This window comes from Microplitis mediator, chromosome 5 (genome assembly GCF_029852145.1).
Source record: "Microplitis mediator isolate UGA2020A chromosome 5, iyMicMedi2.1, whole genome shotgun sequence".
Classification (NCBI taxonomy): Eukaryota; Metazoa; Arthropoda; class Insecta; order Hymenoptera; family Braconidae; genus Microplitis; species Microplitis mediator.
This window is the reverse complement of record NC_079973.1, coordinates 4,472,224-4,490,340: the sequence shown is the minus strand read 5'-3', so window position 1 is coordinate 4,490,340 and position 18,117 is coordinate 4,472,224. Positions and strand designations below refer to the sequence as shown.

Below are 18,117 nucleotides of genomic sequence, written 5' to 3'. Positions count from 1 at the left end.
AATACGCGCAATTTTCATTGATCATTGGACAGCAGACTATATAAATTCGCGAGTCAATTATGTGAATAAAAATATATAATAATATCGATGTTTATTTTTATCGTCAATGAAACCGACAGGTAGCGCTTAAAAAACTCCACGTGAGTTTCGTTTTTTAAATATTTTAATTTTATAATTTAAATTTGAATTTTTTTTTATTTAAATTAATTGTAGGAACTGAGTTTAAATTGTTGTTGCAAATAAATATAATTTTTTAAATGCTATATTATTTATATTTATAGAAGACGATTTGTTGGACTACAATTACTCATAATTAAATATGAGTATTTCGACAAAATTAATTTTATCTAAATAAATTATTAAATTATGACTTTTTATTTTTAAAATTCATTTTGTCTAGATGATTTTATGACATACGTGGATAGAAAAGTCGAGAAAATTCTTTTTTTATAGATAATTAATTTAATAAATATATTTATTGATTGATTAATTTTACTTTATATTAAATTGTTTGTTACAATTTTAAAAAAATATGACACTGACATGAGTGTGAATGTAGCAGATGAGACAAATTTTAAATTACAAGTAAACAAATTAAACAATTTAAAAAAAAAAACAAAAAAATGCACATGCTGATTTTCAAATTCTATAAATGTACACTTTTTAAATTTAATTTAATTTACATTTAATTCACTTATTTAAAAATTTTTTAAATTCACATGAGTGTGAATGTAGCAGACATCGGATAAATTTTAAATTACAAATAAACGAATTAAACAATTAAAAATATAAAAAAACGAAAAAATGCATATGCTGATTTTCAAATTCTATAAGTGTACATTTTTTTAATTTTATTTGATTTGCATTTAATTCACTTATTTAAAAATTTGAAAAAGTCACATGAGTGTTAATGTAGAAGACATCAAACAAATTTTAAATTACAAATAAACAAATTGAACAATTAAAAAAAAACAAAAAAAAGCACATACTGATTTTCAAATTCTACAAATGTGCATTTTTTAAATTTTATTTAATTCACTTCTTTTCAAATTTTTAAAATTTACATGCGTGTCAATGTAGCAGACAGACAAATTTAAAATTATAAATGGATAGAGTAAATAAATTAAAAAATGATATTTTTAAAAAATGCACTTATTAATTTAAAAATTTTTCAAACGCGCATTTTTCAAAAATTTTATTTTATTAATTATTTACTCTAATTATTAATAATTTTAAATTTGTCTGCTACATTCACACTCATGACCGACATGTAACGCAAGTGATACCATCTGTCAGTAAAATATTGAATTAAAATTTCAGTTGAACATGAAGATTTCTTCTCAAACTTTTATTTGTGTTGCAAAATTCAATGGCGCTCGTTTAATCATTTGACTTAAAGACATTGATAAGAGAAGTTAAAATATGGCTGAGAATCTCGCTGCTAAATTGTGTGCGTTAATAAAAAATGAATCTGTAAAAGGTAAATTTTAATGAATATATTTAATTACAATTATTTTATAAATAACAATTATTACATCTGTTGACATAAAGTACATTGTCATGTACTTTAAATCTTATCGATTGTTGTGACAGCTCTGTTGACATTTGAATAAAAATAACAAACAATAAAACATCTGATGACATGAAGCAAAAAAATGATCAATATTTTATTAAAAAAAAAAAAAAAATAGAAAATAAATAGTAAATTTATAAAATTATTTATTTATTCTTATCAATAATTATCTCAACTTTCTCCAATTAAAGGCCCGAGATAAGAATAATTTATCGATTAAAAATAAAAAAAATTCTGTTAAATGCTGATAGATTTACTTTGTTATTTTTCTTTAGATATGTAAATTATTACGCGCATGTACATTAAGTCGGGTATTAATATTTATTGATAACATTAATCGTAAAAATTACAATAATAAATAACATTGGTCGTTTATTTTTAGCTGAACAGTGGAAACTTTTGGGACAAGAGAAAGACTGTTCGCTTTTGGTAGGATGGATTGAAGAAAACGAAACTCTTGATGATTCCTTATCGCACTCAGTAATTGGACATTACGATCGTGGTAAAGAAACTCTCGAGGTAATTTTTACTTATGAAAATATTTAATGAGCCATTGGTTGATCGAGCGATTAATTATCATTTATTTATTTATTTATTAGGTATTGTATCATTTTCCGAGTGTACTAAATGTCGTCCAAGCGACGATAAATCAAAGCCACACTTTACTTGGAGTAATTGTCAAAGAAAAAATAAAAGTATCTAAAGAAGATGATGAAGAAAAGCAAGATGAGGACAATGATAATGATACCGAAGAAAAAAAAGAATCAGACACGTGTTTAGATACTGAATTAGAAGTATACAAAGCTTTTATAATTGAATTAGAGTCAGATGAAAAAAAAATCCATACTGTGATTACTGAAAGACGGAAACAAATTCGTATACAATTTTTATACAAACAAAAACGTCATACAGGTTTAGATAAATTTATAGTTTTAATTCATCACGAGTGTATAATTATGTACACTGCGATATTTAATAGCTCATCGGATGTAGATACAATAAAAGAATTAAAGTCTGAGACAATTGTCAGAACATTTACGTGGGCCCAATGGGATTCAACGAACCAGGTGTTGTATCATATCCATAATCGTCGGGCTCCAACTAGTCTAGTAACTGAAGAAGACAATGAAAATCGTTCCAAGACAACGAGTTCATGTCCAACGCTCAGTGGTCTTCAGTTCCATGATGAATTACCTCATGAAACGGTGCTCAATATTCCTTTGAATTTACCACGGCCTCCTAGTACAGGAAACTGTGGAACTTATGAAGACGACGTGATTCCTCTAAGGGTTCATGACTGTTCTCTAGACCTTATAGTGATTTCAGATCCCAAGGGAATGGTCTGTGTATGCCACCATTATCTGTATCGACCAGTTCAGCCGCCTCAGCATGTCCTCGACGCATCGCTCAGTGACTCAAATACAGTCCACTTTGCGTACTCAGTAACTCTGCTCCATCACAGCTGCGTTATTCACTGCGTTGTACCTGGGATACCCTGGTCTCAAGCTAAACTGATGCGTCCAACTTTTGCAATAGCCGGTGACTACATGGTAGTCTTTGTTCAGGGATCGTTTACTCATCTACTGGAAATTGGAGCAACTCATGATCCCAGTTGTCATATTCTCTGTGGACCTTTACCGACAATTTATTCACACGCTTCATATTTAGTACCACTGTTGGATCTCAATAGCAATAAAACAGTCGGGAATAATAAAAAAATGAGCTTTGCTGAAGCACAGGAAGTGTCAAATATTATGACGATAGATTTACCAACACTAGATTTAATGCCGCTGACAATCACCACAGATTTTTTAATTGATGTCTTTAAAAAAGAGTCGTCTGTTCACGTAAGACTGGGAATAATTCATTACTTTATGTGTCATAGACACGATCTAGAAGTCGTTGCCGGACTTGTCTCAATAATTTCTGAGAAACCTCGTGCTCTTGATGTCGTTAAATTTATGCAAGAAATATTAATCGGTAATTCGTATTCTTTAGTACAAAAAAATTTACTTCCTGACGCGATTCCACTGCTTTCATTACTCCCAATTACGACTGTCGAAGAATGCGTGGGTTATGATGCTAAAATTAGCGAATTGAGTATAACACTGAGTCACGAAAAATTATGGAACACATCTGTGATGCTGCTGTCTCCTCAGCAGCGACTGGTGCCCTACAGAAGTGATTTATGGACACGGCTGTGGGATAATCTTGGAAAAAGAAGTGAAAGCAAACCTAGATTTAAATTTAGTCAGATAACTGAAAAATTGTTGGTGTCATTAGCGTGCTATCAACCGGAAGTACTTTCAAGATCTAGCACACCAATGTCCCCAAGTGGAGGATTAGTTTTAGCAACTGGATCTTTCGGTGATTTGATGAGTAATCGCAGTAATAAAATTTTAGACTCTGCCTTGCCGTTTATAGAAGTGGAAAATTGTACGGCATCACGACAAGAGCATATCGTTGCTGTTAATTTACGCGAACTGTCAATGTATTTATTGAAACATGCCACTAATGCTCCAGCAACTTCATATGTCTCATGTACGCCTCTGCAAGTCCACGCAATGGCAACCAGACATATAGCAGCCCAACTAGAAAGCTCAAGATCACTCTGTCAAATGCTATGTCGTGCTGCTAACGTTGATCCTCGATTAGAACAAGAGCGCGGGTTTGTTCTTATAGATCAATTAGATGAAACTAGAAGAAATTTACTCTTTACTTTATTAGAACGTTATCGTTACGCTATCGAACTGATTGCATTCCCTGTACCACAAGGGTTTTCATCATTTTTTACATATCTAGGCTACCGTAGTCTTAAGTATCCCATGTTTTTACAGTACGTTGAGCGATCTGTCTTTGAATTACAAGTTGATGTTACTAAAATTATTATCGCAGGTAATTTACATGCAGCCGAACTCCATTATCTCGGAACTTCCCCTCAATCTTTACCCCCACTACGAGCTGCGCTGTTTCCCACTCGATCCTATACATTTGTATGTGGCTGTGTATATGTATATATGTGATGTAAGAGCACATGAGTATAGTTTGCTTTTTAAGGGAGAAGGGGCATCCGTTAACTCGGAAATTCCAATGAATTTCCGCTCCTCTGTAGACTAACGAGTTAATGGAGTTCGACTGTACAAATAATTAACTTCTAAATCATATTTTTGACATTAAAATAAATTATTTTTTTTATAGATATCAGCGATACTAAAGAAAACACCACCAAGAAATTGCATTTACTGTCACTACTACCAAGATCGCGTGCTAAAAGACTGTTGAATCAGTGGCTACATCCTGTGAGCTTCATGATACGAGCTCGCGAACACGCTGGTAATATTTTATCAGGTGAAATATGTCAGAATCGTGTAAGAACTTCGCAACACTGTCATCGGCACAACGGACTCGCGGCTTTCCCTTCAGCTGATCGGCTGTCACCTCTCGATACTTTCCTTGACTTGTTAACTGCCAAAGCAAGTCTTACAGAACTAGACTTTGGTCTGCTTATAGAAGCAACTGTTACTTCCACAGAGGACTTCCTTTAAATAATATATGATATATATTTAAATTTATTTGATAGATTTTTATTTTTGCTCAATTATTTGGTTGTAATAATGGCAAAGTTTACTTAGTAGTTATTTATTTTTTTCTTTCATATATTTGATTTATATTAAGACGTATAAGTTAAATTTTTTTTGTTTTATTAAAAGTTAAATGTCTGAGTGCCATGTAAATAGTACAATTAAATGTAATTATTTGATGTATCAAGTTATTGCTCTTTATTAAGTTAATTACCGTGCACTTTACTCAGGTGAAAATAGAGCAGCATCCAGTATTGAATTTCTTTAATTGTTGTTTAGTAAATTTATTATATAATTATAGTTATATATTTATAGTATAAAAAAATTATTTTATGTTATTAATGGGTTGTCTTTAAATGATTGTGTTTAATATATAATTTTTTGTAATTTTAATATTGGTAATTATTATATCCAAGTGTGATAATTGATATCAATAAAAAGAAACGTGCAATAAAATTTAGTTTTTTTTTTACTAATAATGGTCTTTCGTCTAATAATATCTATATAAGAATATCTGTACAAAATCGGGACTTATCACCATCCAAGAAAATCAGGACTTGTCAATTCCCAAGAAAATCTATAGGAAATCGGGACGTCACTATCCGCGAAACTGAATTGATTACATAAAAAAAACTCTTTCTTTTTATTATTATTATTATTCATAAATTTATATGCCACAAAAAGTTTAAAAGTTTTATATAAAGAAGCCAGTAATCAAGTATTTTACTCCAGATTTATGAGTATGAATGTAACTGACAAGTGGGAATTTTTTAATTTTTGATTAAATAAATAAAATGCAAGCAAAATAAAAATAAAAAATGTGTATTTAGATCAATGAAAAATTAGTACGCGAATGTTTTTAAATTATGAGTGTAAATGTAACAGACATCAGACAAATTCCCAATTATTAATAAATAGAGTAAATAATTAATAAAATTGAATTTTTAAAAAATGCGCATCTAAAAATTTTGAAATTAATAAGTGCATTTTTATGAATACTATTTTTTAAATTATTTACTCTATTTATTTATAATTTTAAATTTGTCCGATGTCTGCTATATTCACACTTGTTTTTAAATTTCATTATTTTAATTAATTAATTTGTTTATTTAAAATTTATAAATTATCTGATGTCTGCTACACATACTCATTCAGATTTTAATAATTTTATTCTTACCAGTTACTGATTACTCTGATTATTCAAATAATCTTGCAATCAATTTATCCATTATCATATTATTTAAAAAAAAAAAAAACAAGTACTCACTCGCGCTTTTTAATGGTTACCAACTTGACACTAAACTTTTGACACTAGAGATCCAGAACTAGGGTCTCTAATTATCGTGTATACGAAATTTTTTTTTGTCCAAATGGAAATATTATTATCTTATAAAATTTTATCTACAAAACATAAATAATTACCGTCCATTATCACGTCATTAAATTAAATAGTAATTTTAAAAAAAGTAAATACATAAAAAAACTTAAACTTCAGCCGTCCGTGATAACATTGAGGGCTTTGAGTAAATTTATTTAATCCTGTCATTTATAAATAACATGTGTGCACAGTGTAAATTAAAATAGTGTCAAAAAAAAAATTATTTAGATATTGAAAAATATTATAACCTGACATTAAATAATTAAATACATATATAATTATTATTTAAAATAGATAAGCAGAAGTTTATTTAAAAAAGATGGAATCCAGCAGTGATTATAACAATGCAAAGTTTAAAGATACAGAAATAATTAATCAGTCTAAAGATTCTGACACCGGTACTGCTGGAGATGAGACAATGAGTCTGGGTATTCTCAATGAATTCAAAGAATTGTATGAAAAAAGAATAGCTGACATTGATCCTAATGATGATAATAAACTGGAGCTTAAGATTAAAATAATGAGAGAGTGGATCGAAAATTTAGAGGAACAAAATAAAACATTAGTTCATATTGTTTATGAGCTAGAAGAAGCTAGTTCTTGTAAAGTTAAAATGCTTGAAGAACAGATGAAACATTTGTTTGTGTTGTCGGAAAATATGTCTAGTATTACGAAGCCATCGCAACAAGTAATTTCTTATTAATTATTTTATACGATTATTTGAATTTATGATACTGAAAGTAGCAGTCATCAGAAAACTTTGTAAATTAGTAGTAAGTAAAGTAAAATTTTTAGGCGCGAAAATATTTTTTAAAGTTTTTTATGTGCAATTTTTAAGTTTTTTATTTTATAGAAATAAATTTTTTTAGTGTCTGCTACTTTGTGTCATTTAAATTTAATTGTTTTTATTAATAATGTTTTTTTTTTAAATTTAATTAAGAGTCTTGATGAACTTTCGGATAGAATAAGTCATCTAGAAAGGGATGAAAAAATATTACAGCAAAGAATTCAATATTTACAAAGTGATATCAGAGGATTATTGGAACTAATACGACGTGCACAAGTCGAACATTGTTGGAGACTTGATGGGATTAATTTCTTTGAGATAAGACCAAGTGACATTCCACTCTCGAGCAAGTGAGATATTAAATTATTTATTTTATTTTTCATCCCTCAATGGTCACATGGAATCCAGAAGACTCAAAGAAATTTTTTAAAAGAGAATTTATCTTGATAATAGTGTACTTGTATTACCTTACAAATATTAAATAAATGAAACAGAGGCAATTTAAGTCCGGAAAATTGCTTGACTTTGACATGTTGAGAGTAAACACTTCGTGTTATAAGGCGTGCAATAATTAAATATTTATAAAAAATCTGAAAAACGATTGACCCTGCAGGACAATCCTAAAACTTCCCTCTGTTTTCGAACTCAAAAAACTGTTAGACCAAAAGAACATGCATTTCACTGAAAAAAAAAATCATTTTTCGAGATTAAGACTTAGAACTGATTACATTTTGAGGTAAATCGGGCAAGTGGTTTATGAGTTATACGAAAAAAACCAAAAAAAAACAAATTTGTAATTATCATTTTTCGTATAACTCGTAAACTACTCGACCGATCGACTGCAAAATCTAATTAGTTCTAAGTCTTGATGAAATCTTTTGATTGCCGACACACATACACGCGCGGACAGACGGACGTCCAACTAGAAATGGTTAGAATAATTTTCTAGGACCTCAAAACGTCGAGATCTGATGAAAATTTTTGGAAATCGGGGAAGTTTTAAACTTCCTTTTTTTTTAATTTTAAATTTTCATGGCGGGAAGTTAAAAAAGCATCTCTAGAAAATTAATTGATTTGATTAATTATGACTGTTGTCATGCTGGAAATGTGACCATTGACGGCTAATTCGCTTCTATGTATAAATAATTAAATTATTCATTTATTATTTTAGCAGTATGTATGAACAGGTAAATGGAGGAGAAAATACTGACAAGAAAGTACGATTTATTATTGAATTTGGTGGTCCTGTAGCTAATATGTGTCCATCATCAGTTGCTTTATGTGTCTCCGATAGTGAATCTAATAGTCCGGATCATTCTCACGATAATAAATTTTGTTACTTACCTTTGAATTAGATTTTCTTTTGCTAAACTTATTTTTTTTTAATATTTACTTTGTTACCCGAAATGTTAATTACTTTTAATGCATGTGATTAGAAATAATTTATTCAAAATTACATTTTATGTTTTTTTTTATTGATAGGCCAAGAAAGGAGACTTGAAAAGTACTGAGTTAACAAAGCAACGGGTGCAGTTTGATAGAAATCAAAGAAAGTCACAAGAGTGAGGTTTAATTTTATATTTTTTTGTCCACATGGTAAATAATTAATTAATTGTAAATTATATTTCGCAGATACCCGCAGGAATTAGAGGAAAAAATCGACTGGTTAAATAAAAAATTAAAAAATCGAGAGATAAAAATTCAAAAATCAGTTTCTAAATTTGAAATTTTAAAGGAAAGTTTAATAAATAATTCAACAATTAATTCTGTTGATAAAAATAATGTAAGTATTAAAAATAATTTTTTTATTGTACTTGAGTTTTTATTAATAAAAAAAAAATTAAATTATTACAGATTATTGAAATGTTAGATACTGTAAAAAATGAACTAATAGATGAAAAATATTTAGAAAATGTACAAGATGATAAAGCACTTAGTGATAGTACCGTCCAGATTGACAATAATGTCGATACCTTTAAAATAAAAAATAAATTAGATGAAAAAACGAGAGAGATTTTACGACTGACCCATCAATTAAATTCTTTAGAAAAAGTAAGTTTTGCTTGTCAATATATTTTTACTTAAGAGTTAAGCCCATTCTCAGACCCCACTTTTTAAAAGTATTCAATGACTTTCAATTGTAATGACTGTATTGTTAACATTTTGATAATTAATTAAAAATAAGTTAAAGCATTAATTGAAAAGAAGGCACTCATTAATATCAACCGTAAATAATTTTTTTAAAAATCTATATCTTAGTGGAATTGTAACTGCGTGTAATTGTCCTGTTTTCAATTAATGTTTTAACTTTTTTTTTTATTAATGATCAAAATTTTCCTACTGTTATGACAGTTCGAGGTCATTAAATATTTTTAAAAAGTGTTGGAGAGGGCACTGCCTGAGACTGTTTTTAATAATAAATTTATTTTCTAGGAATCAATAGAATCTAGAGAAGCTTTAACTGCTGAAGTAGCTGAGAAACATGACGTAATAATAAATCTTAAAGACCAAGTGACTTACTTAGAGGAACAACTTCGACAAGCAAATGTACAGCTGCAATTTAAAAATAATATTATTAAAGAACTACGTAAAGATTTAGTATTGAAGGTAAAAATTAAGTCGATTATTTTTATTTACTATGATACGAATTATTATTTATCTATTTATAGCTTCATGAATTGACTCCCTATTTTATCGGAAATGATAATAAAATAATAGATAATTTATCGGAAAATATTAACTCGAATCAGTATTGGAAATTCGCGACGTCATTCACTCAAGATAAATTTAATGATAATAATATTCAAAATATTTCAATTGATAATTTATTAGAAATGAAATTAAAACAAGAGTATATTGAAGATAAACTCAAAAAACGAGCTAAAAATTATGCTGATAAAATAATTATTGAGACAGTTTCGAAATTTTTAAACAGCAAATCTTATAATAATAGTAAAAATAAACGATCTAAAAATACTCTTGTCAATGATGTATAATAATTAATAAACTTATTTATATTCTATACTTTTTTGTCCTTGAGTTGATAAGTCGGTGTCTATAAGTCTTGAAAATTTACATCTTAAATTATTATTTACTTTTTTTTACAGAATACTCTTCCAGGTACACCAAGAAAAGTTAATTCCAATGCTCTTGCAGAGGTACATTAATAAATAATTTAAATATTTATATAATTTATTAGATTATTAATTAAAAAATTTCATTTATTTCAATAGAAAGTCAGTTGGAGTGATGATATGTCAGATGAAGTTTCAAATAAAAATCTAACGAAGGTAATAATAAATTTTAAAACCCTTTTTAATTATTAATTAATTGTTTTTTAATTAACAGGACAAATTACTATCAAACTTTATGAGTTTCAAAACTACGTCAAAAAATGAATATCGAATTTTAATGGATACAAAAAAAGAACTCGGAGATATTTTTAATTTTATTAATGCCATAGAAAAAAAAGTAAATAACTAAAATTAATTTTTTTTTTAAATTTTTGAATGACAATTTATAATTTCAATTATTTTTAGAATCATGAAGAAACTGCAGTGAGTGTGATAACTGAGAAGGATGAATGTGTAAGTAAATATTTCATTGAAATCTACTTATTTATAATTTTAGTTAATTGCAGATAATAAAATTAATATTTACAGAAAAAATCTGAAGAATGTTCAAATGAATTGATAAGGAATGCGGATAAAGTGACGGAAATTATAACGACATTATCTAAATTGTGTATAGACAAAAATGAAGGATTTCTGCAACTAGAATTCGCTCTACAGGTTCGTAATTTTTTATTACAGGTATTTTAGACAAACAGAAAAAAAGAATTTTTTGGAGCAAGAAAAATTTATGATACTGAAGTTAGCCGACGTCTAATAATTTTTGGATTTTTTTTTTGTGGATAAATTATAAGAAAAAAAATATTTGAAAAAATTGCACTTGTAGTTTTTTAAATTTTCTACATGTGCATATTTTTAGTTTTTGTTTTTTTGTAATTGATTTGTTAAAAAAAAAATTCGAAAATTACTAGTTGTCTGCTAACTTCAGTATCATAAAAATTTTGCATTTTGAAATGAAAAAAAAAAAAAGTTCTTAGGGCAAGTGAAAATTTTTTTGTGCCAAGAAATCTTTTTTTTTCTGTGCAGTTCCCCCTCCACTTTAAAAATATACAATGACTTTAAACTTTAATAACTTCATTAAAATTTTATTAATTAATTAAAAAAAATTCAAATCTTAATTTCAAAAAAGTTGACATAGTTGCGATTTTGCCGGATATAGATTTAAAAAAAAATTACACAGTTATCAATTACAAGTTACACGAAATTTAGTAAATAAATTTAAAAATCCAAAATTTGAAAATTCGAATTTAAAAATTCCTCCTGATTGATAACAACTGTAAGTAATTTTTTTTCAATTAATTGATAAAATTCTCATTATTATCACAATTGAAAGTCATGGAATATTTTTATAAAGTGGGGAGTGTTGATGCCCTTAATTATTATTATTGGTATTAATATTTAAAATAATAATTATTACTCTAGGATATTCGTGAAAAAAATGAGCGCCTCAGAAATTTTGAACTGGACGAAAAAATCCTGCACATTCCAGAACTAAATCGTCAGCAATTTAATGCAATGGAAGAATTTAGAATTTGTACAGTAGAAGCCCAAGCTGCGACAGAAGATTTACGTGAAGAAATGAGTAATGTAATATGTAATTTATATTGTCGGCATCAATTGTTTGTCGATTTAGGTAAATCAATGACTAAAATAAATGACGTTATTGGTAAGACGAAAGAAAATTTATCGACTGTGATGAAATATTTAAAAGTTCAAGTTGAAGAAAAGACTGTCAGTAAAAATACAATAGCCACGAGAGAAGTAAAATTGAAAGATATTAAAAATGAAGTTAATGAAACACGTGCCAAATTGATAAGTTCAGTAACTGATGAGCATAAACAGATTTCAATAAATGAAACCGATAACACGGATGTCGATGTCTGTGATAGATTACTCAATAAAGCGATAGACGAAGTTGATTATATATTGTGCAATTTGGGTATATTTATTTCAAAAGAGGATTACGCTGTTATCCTTTTGACGGGATTAAATGATCAATTGCTTTGTGTCGAAGAAAATCTTGGGGAATTATCTAATCACATTGATCGAGCAGTATGTATTAAAGTTAACGCTATTTTCAGACAGTGCCCCCCCCCCCCGTCCATTTAAAAAAAGTTTTCAATGACTCAACTGTCATAAGCGTATCAAAATTTTATCAATTACCCAAGTAGCACAGAGACAACTTTAAGATGTCATAAAGATGTCGTTTAAGAGAACAGAACAAATGTTTATTTGTTTCAAACCCAGGGCGAGTTCAGAAACACACTCTGGAAGAGAAATATTCAACTCCTGCGTTCAGAAATATCCTCTGGTCGAACCAGACGTGCGATTTAACATTACAAAGGTACTAATCACACCTGGATAGGTAATTTTTCATCTCCAGAGTGTATTTCTGAACACGCCTCCAAGTTTGTTTATGTAAGAGATACAGATGTTGGTCCTAGAAGTCATGGGAAATTTGTTCTTTTTTCCGTCAGTTATTTGTAATTTATTTTTTATCGTCACTTATGTCGTCTTTTTCTTTATGTTCCCTGATAGCCTCAACCGTAAGTTAACTACAAGCTACTGCCGTACTCTGGAAACTTAAAGAAAAGTGTTGGAGAGCAAGCAGTTACCTTTAAGTTGACAGTAAATTGTCTGTAAACTTGAATTCAATTTGACTACAAGTGTTACTGTCAGACAATGACGTTAAGTTGATTTAAAGTTTCACTTCAAATTGACGACAAGTTCTTCTGTCAAATTACATTCAGATGGCAGTTGATTTGCATCACTTGCACGCAAGTATTATCCAGCCAAGGCTTGCCAGAAACTTGTTAAGTTAGCCGTAATATAAGTGTTTCACTACAGAACTTGCTAAGAAATTATATTTAGAGTGTGGCTATCAGGGTTTAATTTCTTATCGTTTTGTCAACATTTTGTTGCCTTATCGATATGTCAAAAAACTGCTATCTTATAGATGTCAAAAAGCCAAGTGTGCTACTTAGGTAATTATCAAAAAAATTAGAGCATTAATTTAAAAAAAGATAATGAACCCAAGTAGCACACTTGGATTTGTAACATCTATAAGATAGAAGTTTTGAGGCTGTTTTTTGATCTATCGATAAGACACTAAAATGTTGACAAAACGATCAGAAATTTATGTCACCGAAGAAAAATCTTCGTAAAAGACGACAAGTGACGACCAAAAGTAAATTACAAATATGTCATCTACAAGATTTTTTAATTAAAATGACTTTCCTAGGACGGAAAAAAGATGACGAATTTCCTGTGACTTCTAGGACCAACAATTGTATGTCTTATTTATATGAAAAAACTTGGCATCGAGACAAAAAAAAATTTGTCTTGTTCTTTTAAAAGACATCTTAAAGTTATCACTGAGATACTTGGGCAGTTGCGATTTCGCAGAGATATAGAATTAAAAAAAAAAAATTACTTATAGTTGACATCAATCAGGAGTCAAACGAAATTTGTTAAATAAATTTCAGTAAAATCTTCATTTTGTAGGCCAAAATTTATTCAAAAAATTTCATTTATCTGCTAATTGATGACAACTGTAAATAATTTTTTAAAATTATATCTCAGCAAAATTGTCCTTTTTCAATTAAGGTTTTAATTTTTTTAAATTAATTAACAAAATTTTAATACGGTTAGCACAGTTAAAAGTCATTGCATATTTTTAAAAAGTGGCGGGACCCTGTCTGAAAATGCCCTTGAAAAACAAATAAACGAAAAGTTAAATCTATCAATACTTTCATCAAATTAAAATTTATTATTTATTTAAACAGCTGCAAGATAATGAGGCATCACAAATAACATTCGATGAAAAGGGAAAGAGATTAGATAAATTAGAACGAGAATTAGATTACGCACATACTAAAATGCAGGAGGCTTTAGAGAGCATTGTTTTGATAAGTCAGCAGCATGACAGTGAAAATTATTCCGAATCTAGTAACAATTCCATTAATAATCAAAACGATAAAATAACTTCGAATAAAAATGATGATTATTCACAATCTACTAGCGCCGATAATAATGAATTAGATCAACTTAAAAATTCATTATGCTCCAAGGACAAACTCGTAAGTTACCCGTGGCAATGGAATTTATGAATTATTCATAAGTATGATAATATTATTAATTAATAAATTAATTTTTTATCAATAGCTCGAACATAAGGACGAGATAATTCGTATTCAGAAAGATTCTATTGAAATGACCCAAGACGAGCTAAGAGATTTACGTAAAAGATTGCAGTCAAAGGTATGATAATTATTTACAGATTATCGTAATTAACATTTTTATATTTTTACCCAATAATCAAATTTTATTACTGAATATAAATTACCATATAATTATTTATTTTTTTTTTTTCGCTTTATAAATTCAAGTTTTTTTAACAATATTTTTAGGTCGATGAACAAACTGTTGTTATAAATCAATACTGGCAAGAGCGAAATAATTTATTAGAACAGGTTTGTATGCTTGAAGCAAACTTTAAACTTTTTTTTATGAGCAATAATAAAAAACGAGTAGAATAAAAATGAATTTTTTTAGACTAAACTACAGAACCAAACGATAAAACACTTACAGGACGCTATTGTTAGTGCGAAAAAAAATCTAAATCGTCAACAACAGCCGCAAAAATCAACAATCGATTTGACTGTCGGTGACGTATGGAGTCCAATTACACCGACTGTGTTCAATAATGATGACGTTCATGACATTTAAAGCTTCATTGAATCCAATTAAATTATATATACACATATAAGTACATTAATTGTAATCTACAAAGTATAATTATCAGTACCTGTAATTTTATTTTAAAATAAGATCTGTTGACGATCGTTATTCATTGTAATTAATTCAGTATTCATAATATGTACAATCTAATAAACATTTTAATTGCTTGACAACTTGTCTTGGTGAATAAAGCCTTTATTTAAATTTTCGTATTCATTTTGGGAAGGCTTCAGTTGCCTTCATTGTTTTTGATGAATAAATAAAATGCCTGCGATATTTTTTCGTACATTCTAAATGATGTCAATCATTTGATTGACATCATTTAATGATTTTTATTGATTACTATTTAATTGTGTATCCAAATCAAAAAAATTCGTAATTAATGTAGACAAGCCTCTGATTTATTTGCTGAGAAAATCAAGTACTTGAGGAGAAATGATCAACGTTCACAACCGATTACTTGAGAATGAAAAGAGTTGATCGGAAAAATATCAGAACTACGGTAGTCTTTAGATAGGAATTGAAAAATTTGGCAGTTTTTTATTGAAAATTAGTGACCTGATAAGATCATTCTTTGTATCAACTATGAGATTCAACTTAGTATCTTATTATAGACCGACGAGTTATATTATTGTGAAGACGACCGTAGCTTTAATATTTTCCAGATCAACTCAAGTTTTTCTCAAGTGATCGGTCTTGAAAATTGATCATTGATACTCAAGGACTTGATTTTCTCAGCAAAATCAGGAGCTTATCTACCCCATGTAAAAAAAAGTTTGAGGAACTTCTAAGCTTGAGACAGATTAGAACTTCGAGTGGAACTTTTTTATAACTTTTGTAATTTTGACATATTTCTGAAAATGTAATTTTACCCTGGTTCCGAAAAAGTTCAAAAAAACTCTAATTAAAAACGTTTTTCGATTCTTATAAAGCTATTGGTTTCTAATGAAAACTTTTTTCGGAACGAGAGTAAAATGTAATAATACTCCGATTTGAGAAATGTCTATTAAAAACTTGTTTTTTTTCTATCACAATTACAAAAGTTAATTAAAAGTCTACTCTAAGTTCTAATCTGTCTCAAGCTTAGAAGTTTCACATGTCAGACATTTTTAGAAAGAACTTTTTTGACACAGGTTCATTAATTAGGTATTTTTCTAGTTGGGGTTCAAAATTGAACAGTAGTAAATCGAACACCACGAAATATTTTTAAGTAGGCAATAGAATATTGCAAGTATTTTTTTATGCAACTAAATTATATATTTTATATTCATATAAGCAATAGAACCGTAGAAATAATATCGGAAAAAATATTGTAGGCATTTATTTTTCAGCAGAAACAATGTAGGCAATTAATGGCTTCCATTAATTTTTAAATATCAATGACGTGTAAAAAAAAATTTAATTGAAGCGATACTCATTGTAATACGATGCGTGACTATGAGACTAAACAATTAAGTTTATAAACATAAACAGTTGATTTATCAAAGAGAAGAATTATAAACAGTGATATTATTTATTGAATGAAAGAATTTGAAGCTTTTGAAAAAATAAGCAGTCTTTGATTCAATCATTTGAATAGATCAATTTAATAAGATGCAGTACCAAAGCTTTTGAAGCATAAAATGATAAGATATTTAATTTACCTACAAAATTAAATTAGTTCATAAATTATAAATTTAAAGCTTAAACTTACCATTTAAATTTAAATTAAACTATGATACTTTACAATTTAAAAATATTTGAATAATCGCTCGAAACAATTAAAAAATTTATGAAATTAAATAAATTGCTGGTTGTATAAATAAAATAATCAGCTGTTTAAATACATAAGTCTTATTTATCTATTGCATTTTAATAAGGGGAGAAAAAGATATTTTCTAATTAAATATTTTGCGACGTAATAAATTTTTTTTTTTTAATTATTAATTGGAATAAATTGTAGGGAAATAAAATAAAAATATATGATATTTTTCTTTGCAATTTAAATCTAGATTTTGGGTATTGAGTTGCTGACAAGTAAAATATCACTACAATTATTTACTTAAGTGATGACGTAGATGAGAATGTTTTTTTTTAATGTTACAATGACGTTTGTAATACAAAATGATAATAATAAAAAACATGCCGTCACTCTGTATTATAAAAACAAATAATTTTTTATAAATGGAAAGTGTTCATTACATTTAAAGTGACGGAATTCGTTCTGGTTAAAGTATAAAAAAAAAATTTCTTAATTATTTAAAATAGGAAATAATTAACAAACGTTAAAGAAATAAATATTCGTACTGATAATTTATAGATGATTTAATTTTAAACTAGAATTTAAAAAAAAAATTATTTACTACTAAAATGAAATTACAGTGACGTAAAAATACACATCGACTCGAGGAATAAAATCTTTAAATAAATTTCTATAATGAGCAAAAAATAATTAAAACTATAAACAAAAAGAAAAATTTAAACCCGCATATAATTTTGGCACTAATGACACATCTGATTAAATGTTTAAAATAATGAGTTATTAAAAATTTTTTTCGAACAAACAAAAGTCATCATAGCGCATAAAAAAAGTATTTTATCAGGCTCTAATAAAATTTAATCAAGACAGTCAGATAATAAAAGAAAAAATGTAAATAAAAATAAACAACTTTATGTTAGTTAATAATAATAATGATTTTAAAAAAATAATAAGTAACCCGTGTAAAAAAAATTTTTGAAAAAAGGTTAAAAAAGTGTTGACTATTCTAAACTTCAGAACTTGACACGTCGAACTTTTTTTAAACGACTTTCAAATTTCTAAAAATGCACAGAAAAAAAACAATTGACTTCCTACTACAAAGTAACATTTTTCAGTGTAAAATACGTTCAGAAAAAATTGATTTTGAACTATTTCTGACCATTTTTCGTTTTATCATCTCAATAGTATG

At 27.8% G+C, this 18,117-nt stretch overlaps 2 protein-coding genes across 5 annotated transcripts; both read left to right on the top strand.

Annotated features, from left to right (window-relative positions):
* Nucleotides 1-19: 19 nt before the first annotated feature.
* Nucleotides 20-5,608, top strand: LOC130667465 (protein pigeon). Its single transcript, XM_057469054.1, has 5 exons — nucleotides 20-140; nucleotides 1,321-1,480; nucleotides 1,956-2,092; nucleotides 2,173-4,468; nucleotides 4,772-5,608. Exons 2-5 carry the CDS (start codon nucleotides 1,423-1,425, stop codon nucleotides 5,116-5,118), a joined length of 2,838 nt encoding a protein of 945 aa, XP_057325037.1. The 5' UTR covers nucleotides 20-140; nucleotides 1,321-1,422; the 3' UTR covers nucleotides 5,119-5,608.
* Nucleotides 5,609-6,490: 882 nt separating this feature from the next.
* On the top strand, nucleotides 6,491-15,250 carry LOC130667464 (interaptin-like). 4 transcript variants are annotated; one of them, XM_057469053.1, is made up of 17 exons: nucleotides 6,491-7,220; nucleotides 7,473-7,669; nucleotides 8,494-8,506; nucleotides 8,802-8,881; nucleotides 8,952-9,102; nucleotides 9,174-9,371; nucleotides 9,753-9,926; nucleotides 10,427-10,477; nucleotides 10,553-10,609; nucleotides 10,668-10,790; nucleotides 10,859-10,906; nucleotides 10,982-11,110; nucleotides 11,873-12,502; nucleotides 14,236-14,529; nucleotides 14,615-14,710; nucleotides 14,860-14,922; nucleotides 15,005-15,250. In XM_057469053.1, the coding sequence occupies exons 1-17, from the start codon at nucleotides 6,852-6,854 to the stop codon at nucleotides 15,176-15,178; spliced, it is 2,847 nt and encodes a 948-aa protein (XP_057325036.1). In that variant the 5' UTR covers nucleotides 6,491-6,851; the 3' UTR covers nucleotides 15,179-15,250. The 4 variants fall into 4 exon arrangements, with proteins under 4 accessions (XP_057325036.1, XP_057325034.1, XP_057325035.1 ...); XM_057469051.1 differs by having other exon boundaries at nucleotides 8,494-8,536; XM_057469052.1 differs by having other exon boundaries at nucleotides 8,491-8,506.
* The last annotated feature ends 2,867 nt before the right edge of the window (nucleotides 15,251-18,117 follow it).

Bases quoted from the DNA above. Each gene is read 5' to 3' on its own strand.
- LOC130667465 (XM_057469054.1), top strand. From the start codon at position 1,423: ATGGCTGAGAATCTCGCTGCTAAATTGTGTGCGTTAATAAAAAATGAA. The intron at 1,481-1,955 runs GTAAATTTTAAT...GTTTATTTTTAG, and splicing joins AAAAAATGAATCTGTAAAAG to CTGAACAGTGGAAACTTTTG. The intron at 2,093-2,172 runs GTAATTTTTACT...TTTATTTATTAG, and splicing joins GTGGTAAAGAAACTCTCGAG to GTATTGTATCATTTTCCGAG.
- LOC130667464 (XM_057469050.1), top strand. From the start codon at position 6,852: ATGGAATCCAGCAGTGATTATAACAATGCAAAGTTTAAAGATACAGAA. The intron at 8,882-8,951 runs GTGAGGTTTAAT...TATATTTCGCAG, and splicing joins AATCAAAGAAAGTCACAAGA to ATACCCGCAGGAATTAGAGG. The intron at 10,478-10,552 runs GTACATTAATAA...TTATTTCAATAG, and splicing joins ATTCCAATGCTCTTGCAGAG to AAAGTCAGTTGGAGTGATGA.